We start from the raw sequence: 17436 nt of genomic DNA, 5'->3' as shown, positions 1-17436 counted from the left end.
GGTAGGAGAGAGAAGAGGTGAGCCGTAGCCAAAGCTTGGGAAAACCCACAGGGCTCAGAGCCTTCCAGGTCCCCATTCTCAAGGCCACCCTGACTCTGCCTGGAGGAAAGCCCACTTCAGAAGGGCCCCGGGCCTCAGGGCAGCGATGCCCAACCCGCAGGAGGCACATTATAGTGGTTAATGATCTCGGTACAAGACTGGGAACACAGCTCTGTGGCAGAGCGCTTGCCTAACGCGCATGCGTGAAGGCCCAGATTAGATTCCCAGTACTGTACAAACAGGAGCTGTGGTCTCCCCCCACCCCCCTGCTTGAGAGGCAGGGGTAGGAGAACCAGAATGAGCTAGAGTCTGGTAACATGTGAGACCTCGCTGTCCCAAAACAAACAAACACAACTCCAGGTGCCAGGCCTGACTCCCCCGCTGCCTGCTAATTCGGTGACCTCAGGCAATTCTCACGGCTCCGTGGGCTGGATGCCCCCCCCCCCGCCACCTCTGGAAATCGTGCTGATAGCAATACCCACTCCACCCGGTGTTGCCTCAAAGAAGTTGGGACACGAAGCACTTGGAACCAGTCTGGTACACGGTTGGCAGCTAATACTCACCAGCAGCCACCTCTCTCCCGAGCCCATTCCCTCCTCCTGCCCCCCTGACAGGCAGTCCCATCAACCTCAACTTTTAACTGAGGAAACTGAGGCTCAAAGGATCAGCAAGTCTGGGTCCGGAGGAGTAACACTAAAATACGAAGCAAGCCTACCTTGCTGGGTCTCGGGGCCGAATGAGATCAGATTTGCCATGAGAGGGAGGTAGGACCCTGATGTTTCCCGTGCCCCTGTTTTTTTGGTTCTCCCAGTCCTGCACCAGCCTATGACAGCAGGCGTTCCACACCCCTGCCCCCCTCCCTCATTGAATGGAGGCCCTGCCCAGGTTAGGAAGCCTTCAGTCTCTTGTCTCCACCTCTACCCTGTCCTTATCTTGGCATCTTCGACTCAACAGCCAAGAACTGGAGGTGGCTTTGCGTACGTAGTGGAGCCAGTGTCGGTGAACGTGTGCAGATGAGCTGCCCTGAGATGGGGAGCCCCACCTCGGGGTCCCCCAGCCCGTCCAGGGAACCCAGTACCGCACCCGATGACGACGACCTACTCAGTGCCCTCCTGCTCTTGCAGGTACAAGCTCTGGAGCAGCGCAACCAACTGCTGGAGACCCGGTGGGGCTTCCTGCAGGGCCAGGGATCAGCCACCTTCGACCTCAGCCACCACTACGAGACATTCCAGGGCCGGCTGCAAGAGGAACTCCGCAAAGTGAGCCAGGAGCGGGGACAACTGGAGGCCAGCCTGCTGCAGGTGCTAGAGAAGGTGGAGGAGTTCCGCGTCAGGTAGGAATCACGCTGAGAAGCAGGGTAGAGCCCGAGAGTGGGAGCCAGGCCGGACTCGGGTGGGGTGCACCCAAGGTGGAGAAAGAGGAAGTGTGGGGTAGAGCATTGGTCTTCTCTAGATATGACTCTTGAGAATGTCACATGTGTAAAGACTGCAGGTATGGGGTGAAATAGTGCTGATCCTTATCCACCAAGCTTCAGCCACACTGAGTTACAGCTAAGCCCTTGGGTGCTGGCACAACACAGGCCTGGCTCCAGTAGCCTCTCCTAAGCCTGCACGCATGCCAGCTCCTGTGTACTACCCTGGGACAGGACATCTTGCCTCTAGCAAAGCAACATAAAGTCGTGTCTGGGGCACACTTCGGATGTGATCTTGGTCTCAGGAAAGAAGGGACACTGAAGTGCAGGCAGGGGACACACAGGACAAGGCTTACCTTCCTAAAGCAGCAACGCCCTGTAGAGAATTCTGCTCAGTACCAAGGTAGTTGGGGAGCCAGGAAGATGAGGTAACTATAGCCCCTGCTCACACGATGCTCTTACAGCTACTGGGGCAGAGGGGCAGACGGACAGAAGATGGGCAAGCGCCACACAGTAATCACAGGTCCGGCCTAGGCACTGAAGTGAGAAGTATTCGTCCTTGTCCCAGGCCCCTAGCTTTGTGACTTCAGGCAAGCATAGCCTACTGACTGGCCTCTGAGTGAGTGAACACAGTGGCTGATACTAACCTTATGAGCCATGAGCAAGAGATCAAGAGCTCATGTTGGTGCCTGGCAGTGACTTTCCTGTCCCCAAGAAGGCTGACGCTGACCAAAATTGGCTGAACTTCCTGGCTAAGAAAGCAGAATAAACACTTGGGAGGCTCAGGACAGCTGACCCTCTAAGTAGTGGGCAAGCCCTCTAGGACAAGGCTGCTGAGGCTGAGCAAATAAACATCGAATACCCTGAGTCTGTCCTCGGGTCTGGGACTCCTTCTGAGGGGCCTCCACCCAGGATAGGGTGGGGGTAGGCATGGGGAACCAAACATGGCTGATCCCTGTCCTGCAGTGTGGTCCACACCCTACCAACCCAAGTACCAGCATTCTGGGAGCATCCAGGTGGAGCAGAGGGTAGGGCAGACAGTAAGGAAGGCTCCTGAGCTGAAACTCCACATAGGCCACCCCTCCCAGAGAGCCCTGCCCTCCCAAATCCTAGGAAACCCACGTGGGCATTGATCACTCAGAACTGACCAACACTCGTTCACCAGGGCAGCATCCCGTTTCACCGCTCTCTAATAGGTCTGAGCGCCTCATAGGAGGCCCAAGGCAGAAACTACTAAACGAAATTGCCACCTTCAGTGGCCGTGACTGAGCAACGTGGCATCCCTGGGGACCTGCAGCTGAGTCCCTCTCAGGCACCAATGGTTGCTGTCAATTAGCCGCTGACCCACTTCCTGCCTGCCTTGCTGTTTAGACTCAGGCTGATCTCCTCTGGGGAGGGAAGAAGAGAGTCAGTGGGGTTGCAGGAGTTTGGGATCTGCAGGCTAGAGCTGAAGTTGTTGATGTGGGGTGGAGCCCAGACAGGGAGGAGGTGTGCCTTGCCTCTGCAGGGTGATGAGCTCAGTCTTACTCCCAGAAATAAGCAAGGGGGTGGAGGTGGGGGACAGGCTAAAAAGGGCCTGAGAACAGGTTCAGGAGCTGGCGGCAGATTGGGGGTGGGACAGAAAATAGATATAAGCTGAGCCTCAGTGGGTGGGGACTTGCAGAGGTCTCCGAGGTCTGGCTAGTCTAACTCTCTAGTTACTAAGAACAATGTAAAGGCCCAGAAAGAGGAACCAAGGTGCCCAACCTTACCCGGGAGACTCAGGACAGCGCAGAGCTGCACAAGTCGGTTGATGAGAAGAAGTGCATGGCTCAGGGACAGCTGAATCTAGCTAAGCCTCAGAGGGCAGGCTGGGGCAGACTGAGGAGATTGTCTACCCTTTGAGGAAGGGGTTCTTCCAGCTCACACCAAAGCTGGGAATGAACACCAAGGGCCTCAGAGAGACTGAGTACCAGCCCCAGACTGGAAACCCATGCTAAGCCCTTGACCTCTTGCTGGACCATTAGCCTAGGCCCCAAGCATTGGCCCTCCTGGGAGGCTATCTCAAGGTCCTAAACAGAATACCTACACAGACTCCCTCTAGCCCCAACTCTTCTGCTGTCTTTCCCTACTGGGGGAAGGCCATAGAGCTGTCCTTAAAGTGTCTCTGTGTGTGTGTGTGTGTGTGTGTTCACCAGGTCTCCAGTGGGTCTTACTTGGTATGTCTGCCTGAAACACTTAGAAGCTAAGTCCCTTTGTCCCTGGCGAAGGCCATATTTATAGGGTAGGCAGCTCCACAGTGCTCAGTGGGGACTAGGGACATCCTAAGCCTTCTCAGGGGACACAGCCACCAAGGAGGTGGCTCTAGGCCATTAAGAACAGGTAGGGCAGTGACAGAGACAGGATGATATGGCCTCCAAAGAGGAAGCAGACAAGAAGGCTGCCCAGGGGATGTGAAGGGCAGAAAGAACTGAGCAGGGACCTGACACCCGGGGGTCCCACCAGATGCCTCCCCAAGGTTGGTGGATTCCGTTATCCAGGGGAAATGTGGGTGCTAGCCAGCTACCTGCATTTAGAGGGCAGCAGGGTGGGGGATTCACTGGCTTCAGCCCCAAGATGGGGGAATTTCACAAGGGCTCCCAGATTTTAGTTAGACGCATGCCTCACTCAGACAACCTAAAGACAGTCAGGGAGCCAGCCCCACTCTCCCCAGGGCCACCAGAGGCATGCTTGTGGAAGTACTAGAGGCCATGGGAGAGATCCAAGTGATGCTAGGTGACAGATCTGCAGCAAACACTGGGACTTCACACCATGTCCATGGTCACAGACAAAGCACACACATAAGCGATGTAACTAAACTGTGCATCTTCCTCAGGGGAGCTAGCATTTGAGCCCTCTACCCAGCCAGCACTCCTCAGAAGCCTCTGTCACAGGACCCCGAGGTCCTCCCTAGCTGGAAGCTCTGAGGGTCACAAGAGAGGGAGCACCAGGCAAAGGAGTCTGAGGTGCCTGCTGCACACATCAGCCAGCACACCTGTAGTCAGAACATCTGAGCATTTTGTTCTCCCTGGTGCATGACCCCCTCCAGCCCCACTATGGCCCTCAGAGGCCCTCACAGATTCCTGGAAGACAAGATAAGGCCAAATGCAGCCCATCCCCAGAGATCTAGAGACCTTGGTGCCCTGTGAACACTGCCTTCCTTAGGTCCACTTCCCTCCAGAAGACATATGAGTCTAGTCAGCTGGCAGGGACACTGTGATACTGCCCTACCAGGAGGTCAGAGACTGGGGCAGCAGGCGTCTGTAATTAGAGCCCTGAGCCAAGCATTCCTGGAAAGGAGAGAGGAAACTAACCCACTTCCATGTCCATCCTCTGGGGCTGTCCTTGAGGGCCTGGGTGGGGCATCTGAGGCTGGCAGATGCCATCTACCCGATGGGGTTGGCCCAAGACTAGTGTTTTAACTAGAAGAGGGTAAAGTGAGGCACCAAGGGATCCTCTCCCCACCCAACAGTGTCCTATTTACAGGGTAAGCCTGACACAAGAGGGAAGCAACATGGAAGAGAGTTAAGCTTTGTGGGGTGCTGTTGATGGGCAGGACAGGCCACAGATTAATGTAATTGTAGCAAGCAGGCTCTGTCAGCCTACACACACACAACACACAACACACACACACACACACACAGACAAAGAGAGACAGAGAGACAGAGAAACAGAGACAGAAAGATAGAGACAGAGAGGCAGAGACAGAGACAGAGAGAGAGACAGAGAGGCAGAGACAGAGACAGACAGAGAGAGAGAGAGAGAGAGAGAGAGAGAGAGAGAGAGAGAGAGAGAGAGAGAGGAAGCCTTAGACAGTAAGGAAGGCTGGGAGATATTAGCTGCCACTATGCACACTGGAGATCTCTCTCCCTGCTTCCCCTTTGGCGGTCAAAAGCTAAGATGGTGTCCCACTCGCTAATGAAGCCAAGGAACAAGAACAGGCTCCAGGGAAGAGGTGGGTCTGGGGAAGAGAGTGTGAGACCAAATAGGAACAGCATACCTTGTAGGCTAGTGGGAGACCAAAAAGGAACAATATACCTTGCAAGTTAAGGTTTCGTGTTTGCAGTTAAGACAGTAAAGTCTAAGTCGCTGTCTGTCATGTATAAAGTCCTTGCAAGTTAAAGCCTCCATTTGTAACTAAGAATAGATCTGAGGCAGACTGCTTGGCACTCCATTCACATGATGTGTATGCTTACCTCTGCTCCTTCCCTTTCATTGCCTCTTTCAAACAACATAGAACAACTGACTCTCTTGCCCCTGTGAGCCACTCGTCTCTCCTACAAAGGGGACTTCAAGATGCCAGCAAGGGCTGCTCTCAAATCCTGACTAGGGTGAAACAGACAACTGACCAGTCCTGGGAGCACCCCAAAATGGAGCTTGCTTTAAATGGACAATCATAGCTTTGGTCTTTTCTCCTCGAGACTCTCAGGTTTAACAAGAGGAATGAGCTAGGTGCTGGAAGAGGACAGATCACAGGCATGGCCCACCTGCACTTGTGATTCTGGAGGGTGGGTAGAGAAAGGAGCCACCTTGAAAGGCATGCACGATCAAAAAGGCTTCCCAGTGGGTGTGCAGTAGAGTCTGAGACTGTGTCCACAAAAGGAAGGGCCAGGTTTTCTTGTTTGATTTTGTTTTGTTTTTGGTCCTAACAGGACCTATGTGGCCCTGAATAGCCTAGAACTTGCAGTCCAGGTTGGTCTTAAGCTTGTACAACCCTGTCTCTGCCTCCTGTGTACTAGAAGTATAGATATATGCCTCCACATCCAAAATGACCACCTTCTCTAATTGCCACAAAGCACGGAGGTCTAACAGAGACCTGGACCCCTCAAGGAACAGTTAACCAAACCCCAAGTTCTACAACATTGCTGAGGACTGTCTCTCCCCACAGGTACGAGGATGAGATCTCCAAGCGCACAGACCTGGAATTTACCTTTGTCCAGCTGAAGAAGGTAACATCCAGGGCCCAGGGCCCTCCATCATGACTGACCCTCCATCATGACCCTCCACCATGACCCTGCCTCCATTATGACCCTCCCTCCATCCTGACCCTCCATCATGACCCTCCCTCAATCATGACCCTCAATCATGACCCCCCATCATGACCCTCCATCATGACCCTTCATTATGACCCCCCATCACGACCCTCTATCCTGACCCTCCATTATGACCCCCCATCATGACCCTCCCTCCATCAAGCCCCTTCATCATGACCCTGCCTCCGACATGACCCTCTGTCATTACCCTCCCTCCTTCATGGCCCTCCAACATGACCTCCTGCCCTTGTCACCAGCATCATCCACTTACCTAGATACCTAAGCAAATCCCCCAGGCACCTGGGCTGTGGGACCAAGAGCCAGAAAGGCCCAGGGGCAACCTGCCCCTTTCTCCAGGCTCAGAGCAGACTTCCTCTAGGTATCATCCCCCTCCCCTGAAGCTGTCCCACCCAACTCTCACCCTGAGCCATGGCTTTCTTAGTCTCTACTCTCACCTCCACTCCCAACTCCAGGACCTGGATGCTGAGTGTCTCCGACGAACTGAACTGGAAACCAAACTCAAGGGCCTGCAGGGTTTCGTAGAGCTGATGAGGACAGTCTATGAGCAGGTGAGAAACCTAAGGGGAGGTCGTGGAGTGTTTAACAGTCACTATTTCCAGCCAATGACATCACAGCTTCCCTAGTGCTCTCTGGGTATCAACAATCCTTACATTCCCCTTTGCCACACAGGCTACTTGGGCCCTGCAGTCCAGGCCATAGGTCTTCTGGCTCCAGTGGACAGAACTTCACCCTCTCCCACTCTTGGCTAAAACATGATGTGGCAAATACAGACAGAGGAGATTCTAGAACACAGCCCCATCTATCTCCTAGGTCCTCAGCTGACCCTGGCTCTTCAGGAACACTATACCTTCCTGGGCAACCTACCATGGTCTACCTACCAATCTATCAATCTATCAATCTGTCTATCTATCTATCTATCTATCTATCTATCTATCATCTCTTTCCATAGCACCTGTCTCATGGCCAAGGGGTACAGGAGTGATCTTTGACAGACAAACATCTACCGTCTAGTAAGAAGTAGAAAGAGCCATTGCTGGGGTTGACAGGCCCCAAAGCCAAATGCTGCCAGCAGCCAGTGCCAAGCCACAGCAAAGAAGCCAAGGTTGGAGCGGAGGTCAGTGTCATGGCCACAATGCAAGCAGAGTTCTGCCGCTGACCCCACAGACTTCTGAGCAAAGCTTCCCAGCTTGGTAGGGGGTGTTGAGCCTTTCTTCCATCAGGCTCAGCATCCTAGGACCCCTACGGAACTCACGGACATCTGTGAGTGTGTGATAGAGTGTAACAGAGAGAACCCCTATCCTCAGGAGTGGGTTGATTGTTCTGCCCAGGTTCCCTTTGGCTTGGCGTGGGCCAGGCGGGCATCGGGGACCAGTGCTTCACGTTCTGTGCTTCACTGTGCTCACCAATGCCTGACAAACTCAGAGCTCTGAGCCAAATTGGAGGTCCTGCAACTGAGGCCCAGTCAGAAGGAGATTAGCCTGACCAAACATTGCCAGAGATATGACTAAAGAGACATTTTGGCTCCCTTGTCAAATAGCCAGGCCTGTGAACTCCATTCAGATGGAGTCGCGGCTCTTGGCCTCTGTTTTGACTCCTCCTTTTTAGCATTTCTGTAACTTTGGCCAAGGCCTCTCTGTGCCTCGGTTTCCACATTTGTAAGTTAAGGAGAACAACAGTAGCAGCCTGGCATGAGGACCAAGGAAACACTTAGAGAAGAGAGTGTTTAACTAGGGCTGTGCTTACAGCTTCAAAAGTTAGGCCATTAACATGATGGCTTCCAACAAGGCCACACCTTCTAATCCTTCTCAAATAGCACCACTCCCTGATGACTAAACATTCAAATATATGAATGAGCCTATGGGGACCATTCTTATTCAAACCACCATAGCAGCCTTAGCCATCCTAGTCCTACACATACCCAAATCACCCGATGTTCCAGTCTCTCACATAAAATGACACATTGTTTCCAAATGACCTGGCACCTTTTTCTCTGTATTGTAGAGATTCTACTCTGCCAAATACAATGTAAACAGTAGTTCTCACACCATTTGTGTCACATAAAGTGACACATTGTTTCCATGTAACCTGAGCACCTTTCCCCCTGTATTGTAGAGAACCTTATCCTGCCAAATTCAATGTAAACAGTAGTTCTAGCACCATTTGTGTGAGGGACCAATGGCCAGGGGAACAGCCTACCCAGGTCAGTAGAGGGGCAATTTTACCCCATCTGTGTTTGGCTGAATCCTCTGAGAAGCAGGTGACCGCGGAGGGCAGCTACACATGGTTGCTTCTACTTTTGTGAGCAGCGAATGGGCTTTATGATCTGCTCTACATGCCTCTGTTGAGAAGAAGCCTATTGACCTTTGCCAAAGAGATGCCAGTGAGCCCCTAAGCTGCGGCTGCTTGTTGGAAATAAAGTCAAAGACATGCAGGTGCTTTCTAGAACCCATGTTTTAAAGCAGGAAACTGGGCGAGGCTATAACTTTTTGGTAGGGTGCTTTCCTAGTACCACGAGACCCTAGAACTCAACCTCTAGTACTTCCTTCCCCAAAAAGGGAGACAAAATTATTTCAATAACATATCTCCCTTAACCCAGTACACCCAAAATATGAGTATTCTGACTCATAATCAATATAAATATTAGTGGACTATTTTACTTTTCTTTCTATTACATGTTCAGAGTCAGGTGTAATCTGAACACCAAGGAGAGAGAGGCAGGAGAATCAAGAGTTCAAGGCCCCAGCCTCTACACAGTGAGTTTCAGGCTAGAGGGTTGCATGAGCTCCATCTCAAAAACAAAAAGAAATAAAACACACACTCAAAAAGTTTAAAGTCTCAAGCACACTTTACACCCAGTCAGGTGAGTCACATCCCACATGCTTCCTGACCACTAATAAAGACTGGCTCCCTTCCTGGATAGAGTAGGCCTGAGCAAAGGGAAGTAGAGGTCACAGCTCCCTCTCATGACAGGAAAACACAGTGGACTACGGGTAGCTCTCAGAGGCCTGGACACTTGAGTTTCAACTTTGGGTCCAATCAGAAAAGCCTGTGGTATAAACCTATATCCTATCGATTTCCAAAACAGGGAATCTGCATGTATCTAGTCTTAATATTGCCTACCACACCCAGAAGGCCTAGGTCCTGGGAGATTTGGGCAAAATAGGATAAGAGCCCCCTGCAGCCAGTCTCCTGGGAGGCTGTAGAGGGGCCAGCACCGTCTAAACAGCTTTGGCAGGGAGACAGGTCCAGAACAGGTTGCTCTGCCCTGCAATGTATATCCTAGCCTTATTACCCACGCCAATCACAGCAACTGTAGCACTAGCTACCATGTATTGATTACTTACTATCCTCTGGGTACTGTGCCAAGTGTTCTCCAGACTAATTCTCCGTTAATGCTCCTGAAAACTCTGTGGATTTGGATAACAACCGAGTGAGTACAGATTTTAGAACAGCCAGATTTAAATCCTGGCTCATCAACTTTGGGAGCCAGCTGGAGCAGGTTGCCTTAGTCTCTCTCTCTCTCTCTCTCTCTCTCTCTCTCTCTCTCTCTCTCTCTCTCCTCTCCCTGTGCTTCAATCTCCCCAAGTATAAAATAGGAAGCACAATGTGTATGTGTGTGTGCGTACATGAGTGTATGTGTACATGTGTGTCTGTGTGTATGCATGTGTGTTCATGTGTGTGCATGTGTGTTCATGTGTGTGCATGTTTGCGAGTTTGTGAGTATGTGCATGCATGTGTGTGTGCATGTGTGTGCGCATGGGTTTGTGAGTATGTGCATACGCACACATGCATGTGTGTGTGTCTGTAGGTTTGTGTTTGTGGTGGTCAGATGAGAATCTCTGGTGTCGGTTCTGCCCCTGCACCTAGTTTGAGACCAGTGTTATTTTGTTATTCAAAGCAGAGTATGGTGGTCTAGGTGGCCCTCAGTCTCTTCCAGGGACACTCTTGTCTCTGTCTCCCACCTCAAAAGTTTTAGGAGCAAGAGGATTCCAGACACACACTAAGAAGTCCAGCTTTACATGGGTTCTGGGTATTCAAATTCAGGTGTTAGCCTTGCCTGGCACTTAACCACCTCCCAGCCCAGACATTATTTCTTTTTTTTTTTTTTTGTTCTTTTTTTTTCGGAGCTGGGGACCGAACCCAGGGCCTTGTGCTTCCTAGGCAAGTGCTCTACCACTGAGCTAAATCCCCAACCCCCAGACATTATTTCTTAACAGATCCTAAAGCACTTAAAATAATGTCTTCCATGGAGTGAATACTTAAAAAGCATTAACCGTTTTTAGTTCTGTCTGGCACCATTTTACAGATGGGAAATGGAGGTTGGGGGTGTTTAAAAACTTGATCGGAGTCACCTATGAATCCAAGGTGGTCGCATTTAGAATACAGTGATTCTGAGAGCAATTTTACCAAGCAGCTCTCGGTCACCCTGGGAGAGCCACTGTCTCCTCAGTGCCCCCAGGGGCTAATACTGTGAGACAGACTCATACACAGCCGTCTCCTCCAACTCCAGCTCCCTAGGGAAACTCTAAAATATACTGTGGCGCAATTCTTGCCAACTTGGGGTGTCAGGGGCCCACCCCAAGGTGGCACCTCACCACACAAGTAAGCATTGTTATACCCTCTTTCCCGGAGGGACAGCGTGTCTGGACAGGTACACAGCTGTTCCAAATACCACTTCCCGCTTCTGTTTATCTCACTCTGCCTTGCCTGCTTCTTTCCAGAAAGGTGTGAGGTGGTGCCATCAGTGTCGGCCATCCTCAGCCCCGACAGGGAAGACCTGTCCTCGGTGGCATCTCCAGGCCAAGCCCTGGGCTTTTGTGGGCCAGATGCCAAGTCAGGCCCGAAATGAAGGGTGTGGGGCTGTCTCCGTGATCCTCACTTACTGATTTCCACAGTGCGCCCAGAACCACTTCTCTAAAACTGTCCTAGCAGATGCCCATTTACAGGGAGCCGTGTTGGTGATGACGATGGGGCTGTGGTGTCTGTCTGCCTGATGCCACTCAGCGCCTTCAGTCTCTTTACACAGAGACTTATATTCCATTCATCTGAAGATCAATCAAAGACTCCCCACAGCTCATAGTCCCTAGGCTGGGCTCCTGACAGCTGAACCGGCCTCCAGAATCCTTGCAGCACCTGAGCTTTTCTAGGAGGTGCTGGTGGTCCAGGCTGCAGGCAAGCAAACAGGAAAGGCACCATCCATTGTTCAGAGAGCTCATCCGACCCCACCTTGTCTCTGAATCTAGAATAGAAGCCACCAGTAAGAAGTCCCAGCCCCTGCCAGGGGCAGAAACTAGAGGCACCACCATGAGTTCTCTAGGTGTAATGATGAACAAGGGGAGGGGGCCCCAAAAGTGACAAAGGTCAAGGTATACGGCCATGAGTGAACCAGCTGAATCAGGACCTAAGCAGCTTCCAGATCCAAGTGCCATCAGCACTAGGAAGCCAGGGAGAAACCGACGGGTGTGTTACTTGCACATCAGCACAGGATAAAAGTCAGACCCTGGGGGATTCTGCTTTTTCAATAAAAAAATTGTAAGGAAAAAAAATGAAACAGGAAACTGGAGACTTCTAGTGATTCTCACCAACTCCCATTCACCCTTCTTGTTTGTATCCTGCCTGACACAAGCTTTAAAAGGGTAGGAGGTTGTCGGCAACCAGAAACATCAGCTGGGAAGTTGGGACTGAAACAAAGTCAGGATCTGTGGAAGAGGCAGAAGGCAGGCCACACCCCCACAGAGTGAGCCACAGCCACACACAGCCACCTCTGCTGGCTCCCTGCCTGACCCCTATGGCCAGCAGACTCACCTGTCTATGGAGAACGATAACAGCCACGCTCTGTTGACACACAGTCTGCTCCTCCTCCTCCTTCCACCCTGAGGTACCCCAAGGCCTGGGAAGTTATTTAGCACCTCCAGAGGAAGCAGCCCAGGTTCTTGGCAATGCTTTACAGCCCCTGAGAGACCCCTGTTCCCACACGTCTCACTATTTAGTCCTGAGGTTTCCCGTGGGAAAGCCAGCTGGGACAGTAGAAAGTTGGCCTGGCACTACAGATAGTTAGATAGCTTAGGTCCTCTGGGCTAAGCTATGATAACACGGAAACATAAGATCGGATAGAGCTCCACTCCCCTGCAGTTGCTTCCACCTCCCCATATGATCAAGGAAGGATAGACTATGGGCACTTGTGGTGAGCACTCTGTTGGCCCCGGAGTGTGGCCTGGGGGAGGGAGGCATTACTAATCCAGCTTGTTCTGGAGCCAATGATTCTGATAGCAGAGGTGACTCTGGGTCCAGAGAGGTTTGTACCCACCTGGCCTAACCTCATACCTTCTGCCCCCACCCTGCCTAGCGTGGTTCTCCAACCCCTCTGGCCCAACTTAAACTTACATGTTCCATCAACAAATGTGGGGACCCACAAGATGACCCTGCCAGGCTCCTTGGAGATCCAATGAGGAACAGGGAGCAGGAAAGCCTGCCCCACCCCCCACCTCAACACCAGCCAGGAGGAGGGGTCCCAGTCTAAGTATGAAAGTCAGAGCCACCCCTGTCCTCTGCCCTCACTCAGAGGGAGAACATGGGGAGGCAGAAAGGGCAGTAAGAGCCACCTGACTCCTGGGAAATCACAGGAGTTAGCGTAGTCTCCACCTCCTGAGGGGACAAAGGGACTGTATGCAAGAGACCTTGAGTCCTCTGCAGCAGCCCTGAGCCTTCCACTTCTGTGCTGCCCAGGAGCTGAAAGACCTTACAGCCCAAGTGAAGGACGTGTCGGTCACCGTGGGCCTGGACAGCCGCTGCCACATCGACCTGAGCGGCATCGTGGAGGAAGTGAAGGCCCAGTACGATGCCATCGCTGCTCGAAGCCTGGAGGAGGCTGAAGCCTATTCACGGAGCCAAGTTAGGGACCGGCTGTGCAGGGAGGGACAAGGACTAGATAGGAGGTGGCTGAGGCCTTGTGGCTCTGGGCCCTGAGAGTCTCTGAGGAGTAGTGGAGAGCATACGCAGGGAGTCTTGCAGAATCCAGTCCACAGACAGCATGGAAAATGTGAGAGGCGGTTCCTGCAGAGCTCCAGGGCTCCGGGGCTCCAGGGGCAGTGGGAGGGGAAGCTTCCTGGAGTAACAGTGTGGACAGGTGTGGCTGTAGCTTCCCGGGGGCGGCCAGAAAAATGACACCAGAAAAACCTGAGTCTGGAGGGGGAGGGGGAATAGACTGAAAAGCTGAGGCCGGGAGGGATGCTGAGGAAGCCGCAGCAGGCCACCCTCACCATTCCTCTTCCGCACCCTTTCAGCTTGAGGAGCGAGCTGCCCGCTCAGCGGAGTTCGGGAACAGCCTCCAGAGCAGCCGCTGTGAGATTGCAGACCTCAACGTGCGCATCCAGAAGCTGCGGTCACAGATCGTCTCAGTCAAGAGCCATGTGAGAAAACTTCCGAAGGGCCAGTGGGAACTTCCGGGCCAGGAGACACACTCGGTCGCGCTGGGTACACACAAGACCTGTCCGAATGGCCCTGAATAGGCCTGCGTGCCTCTGGCCTCAGTTTCCTAACCTGCCAAGATGGCTCTGAGGATCACGTGACTTCGGTACAGAACCGCCCTCTTTAAAGTGCCCAGAGCTACTGGGACATCAGAAAGTCACGCACAACCAGGACCCTCATCCCTACTAAAGCCCAGTCAATCATACAGAAGAATCAGACCTAAGTCTTAGCTTCTGCTCTGGACTCCTTGTGGTAGCTTGTGAAACTTCCCAGCTCTAAGCGAGCTCCCTGTACACTCACCACACCCAGAAATGGTGTTGCTTAGCTACACACACACACACTGGGACAGAGGCAACCTCAGGCCTGGCCACTCACTGCTCCTTCCCTTTGGCCTCCTGACTGTAGTGCCTGAAACTGGAGGAGAACATCAAGGTGGCCGAGGAACAAGGAGAGCTGGCCTTCCAGGACGCCAAGGACAAGATGGCCCAGCTGGAGGCTGCCCTGCAGAAGGCCAAACAGGACATGGCCCGGCAGCTGCGCGAGTACCAGGATCTCATGAACACCAAGCTGGCTCTGGACATAGAGATCGCCACCTACCACAAGCTGATGGAAGGAGAAGAAAGCCGGTGAGGAAAGGGGAGGGGGCGGGGCAGTGCCGGATGAGGCGGGGTGGGAGCGGGGTGAGGTGGGGCGGGGCGGGGCGGGGCAAGCGGGGGGGGGGGGGGCAAGCCGGGGCAGAGCAAGCCGGGGGTGGGGGTGGGGGGATAGCGGGGCAATAGGGGTGAGGGCAGGACTTGAAAGCCAACTACTTGACAGACCTGCCATCCAGCCTCACTCAGTCACTTACTGGAACTGGGACCTAGTTCTGTATGGCCTGTTTGCCCAGCTGGAAAATGGGCTCATGATAGCATGGCTCACCTGTGGTGGGAAAACCATAGAAATCTGACCAGAGAGATGCTCAGGGCTAAGCTTCCCAGCCAGAGTTTTATCTCTGGAATCCACGTGGTGGAAGGAGAGAACTAATTCCCACCAGTCCGACCTTGACATGCACTCTGTCACATCCGCACACATGTACACACTCACACACACACGCGCGCGCGCGTGCGCAATTTTTTAAAAGCTCAAGGTGGATATCCTGGTTCGTTCGTTCATTCGTTTGTTTGTTTGTTTGTTTGTTTGTTTGTTTGTTTGTTTAAGTGCCCAGCCATGTTCACTGTGTATGCTTGGCAAAGAAAGGACTATAGCCCCTGGAGCTGACCATGGGTGAAGGGCAGAGTGATTTATCTGAAGCCCAAGTTTGTGTGTCAAGATTCTCCCCTCCCCTCTCCCCTTAACGCCATCAAGTTTCTGAGGAGCCAAAAGCAGAGTAGCTGTGGTTCCTCAGCTCCCTAACTTCTAAGAACTCCAGAGACAAGGCTAGCCAGGGTCACAAGGCAGGTCAACCACAGGCCAAGAACTGCCCTGCACTTAGCAGACTCCAGCTCCCAATCCTAACGGGGTTAAAATCTCACATTCGCTTCACACCCTACCATATCTCCCTCCCATAGGATGGACCTGCCTTCCACCACTGTGGTCAGTGCTGTGCAATCCCGATGCAGAACCAGTAAGTCCACCAGCCCAGAGGCCAAGACGGGGATACATGGGGTATGGGGGACCGGGGCCCCAAAGGCATCATGTAAGTGGCTTCGAACCCTTCAGCCCTTCTTTCTGCACCCTTTATGTCCCCTGTAGCTGCCTCCAAGTCTGGCCTCTCCAAGACCCCCTCCCGGAAGAAGAAGAACCGCGGAGGCCCAGTGATCAAAATCACTGAAATGTCAGAGAAATACCTCTCCCAGGAGTCGGAGGCCTCCGAGTAAGACAGCCACCCCAGGAAGAGCCTCAAGTCACTTCCACTGCAGCCGACTTAAGCTAAACTCAAGAGCGGAGCCTGGAGCCTTGAGGGAGGAGGAGAGATATGGAACTGGGAGAAGTGGGTTCCAGCTGAGACCCGGTTTCTCTGGACAGTCAGCGAAGGCAGGGAGAGCTGACAGCTCCATTCTTCACTGGTGTCTCACTTGCCATCTCCAGCCTCCTGGCCACAGCTTGTCCTGGCGGGCAAAGGGGAGCTTGGGACCTGCCGCCTCTCCACTCCTCTGAAGCTCCTCTTCCCATAGAGCTCTGACAAGGTGCTTGACTTTTGCCCACTGCTTGCCCTGACTTCTGCCTCAGCCTTGCCTTGCCTCTGCCTCAAAACCGAGGCTGGCATCCTCACCAACTAGCCAGGACACAGTCAGGGCTGAAGGGTATACTCGGATTTTGTCCCATATACGGTGTGCCTGGGCCTGGGGGCTGAAGACCCCTAGATCCCCTGCCTTCAGGCTTCCCAGACACCTGACAGTATTGGGGGATGAAGGAAGGAAAAGCCTGATGTGTTAGACAAAAGCCTGAGCCGCAGAATGGCCCCAATGCACCCTCTTCTAGGGACTAAGATGTCATAACTGACCTCAAAGCTATTCCAACCAAGGCTAACACCCTAGGAGCAGAATCCAGAGATAAGAGCCTAACACCAGGCCTAGCCTTCCCCTCCCTGCCATTCTGGGTTGTGCCACCATCCCGAAATCTGGGCTCTCCTTCCAGCCCAGGTCTCTCCAACCTCAACACGTGTCTTTGGAACAGCATGCACTAGAGCCCCAGAGCCCTCCCTGCCAGAAATGCCCACTTGCCCCAAATCTCACTCCCTGGGTCCTCTGTTCTATCCCCTAAGACATCCCACTCAGTGGATCAGTTCTCCCCCTTCTGTCTCTCCCTTCCTCCAAGTTTACTCCCCCTGCCTCTGGTAGGTCATAAAGAAGGCTAAGCCTGGGAAGATCTGGAAGTTTCTTAGACGTAAATTTGGTCCGGGAAGCATCAACAAAGGCCTTCAAGCACTGCATCCACCAAGGGTGTCTGTGTGTTCCCGCCCTGGCTCTCACCTCTGCGGTTTGCGGAGCACAGCAGTGGCAGCCTCCCCATGCCACCAGCCTCGTTCTCGACTCCCTTTATCCCCGAGACCCATGTCCTGGCTCCTGCCTCACCTCCTCTCCTAGCCTGTCTCCCACCCCTGCATCTCATTCTCTCATACCAGGTATCCTCAAGGCCGCTGGCCCGCCAGGCCTGCAGGGAGTGCCCGTAGGCTACCTACTCTCCCAGGACAAAGGAACCCAGCAATATACTTAACCTAGAGTTCCCGAAGCAGGTGCTCATTGCTGCTCTCTCTCGGGCTATTTATCTGTTTCCAAGGGACATGAAATATAGAACATATATATTATTTTTTCATAACTTATGTGGCTTTTAACTTATTGCTTCCCTCCCTGTTTCTGCATGATAATTGCTGAGCGAGCTATCAGGATCTTAGAGAAGTCATTCCAGCCGCCTACTTGGCTGATGACTCGGGCAAGGGGTGAATAAAACACTGAGATTCATCCACGG

General features: G+C 52.9%; 1 protein-coding gene and 1 long non-coding RNA gene across 2 annotated transcripts in view; one reads left to right on the top strand and one right to left on the bottom strand.

The window, feature by feature from the left end:
* LOC120093741 (uncharacterized) overlaps window positions 1-869 on the bottom strand; it is a 26177-nt gene extending 25308 nt beyond the window's left edge. The window contains exon 1 of the long non-coding RNA XR_015626056.1: window positions 755-869. This is a non-coding gene — a long non-coding RNA (uncharacterized LOC120093741). The remainder of the gene's footprint in view (window positions 1-754) is intronic.
* Krt80 (keratin 80) overlaps window positions 1-17436 on the top strand; it is a 21930-nt gene extending 4494 nt beyond the window's left edge. The window contains 8 exon segments of the mRNA NM_001008815.2: window positions 1164-1372; window positions 6357-6417; window positions 6975-7070; window positions 13249-13413; window positions 13806-13931; window positions 14395-14615; window positions 15537-15592; window positions 15721-17436. Coding sequence (NP_001008815.1) covers window positions 1164-1372; window positions 6357-6417; window positions 6975-7070; window positions 13249-13413; window positions 13806-13931; window positions 14395-14615; window positions 15537-15592; window positions 15721-15845 — 1059 coding nt within the window. The 3' untranslated portion in view covers window positions 15846-17436.

The sequence above is a fragment of the Rattus norvegicus genome, chromosome 7 (assembly GCF_021556685.1).
Source record: "Rattus norvegicus strain SHRSP/BbbUtx chromosome 7, alternate assembly SHRSP_T2T, whole genome shotgun sequence".
Classification (NCBI taxonomy): domain Eukaryota; kingdom Metazoa; phylum Chordata; class Mammalia; order Rodentia; family Muridae; genus Rattus; species Rattus norvegicus.
The sequence above is the reverse complement of the archived record's forward strand: the minus strand, read 5'-3'. Positions and strand labels throughout refer to the sequence as shown.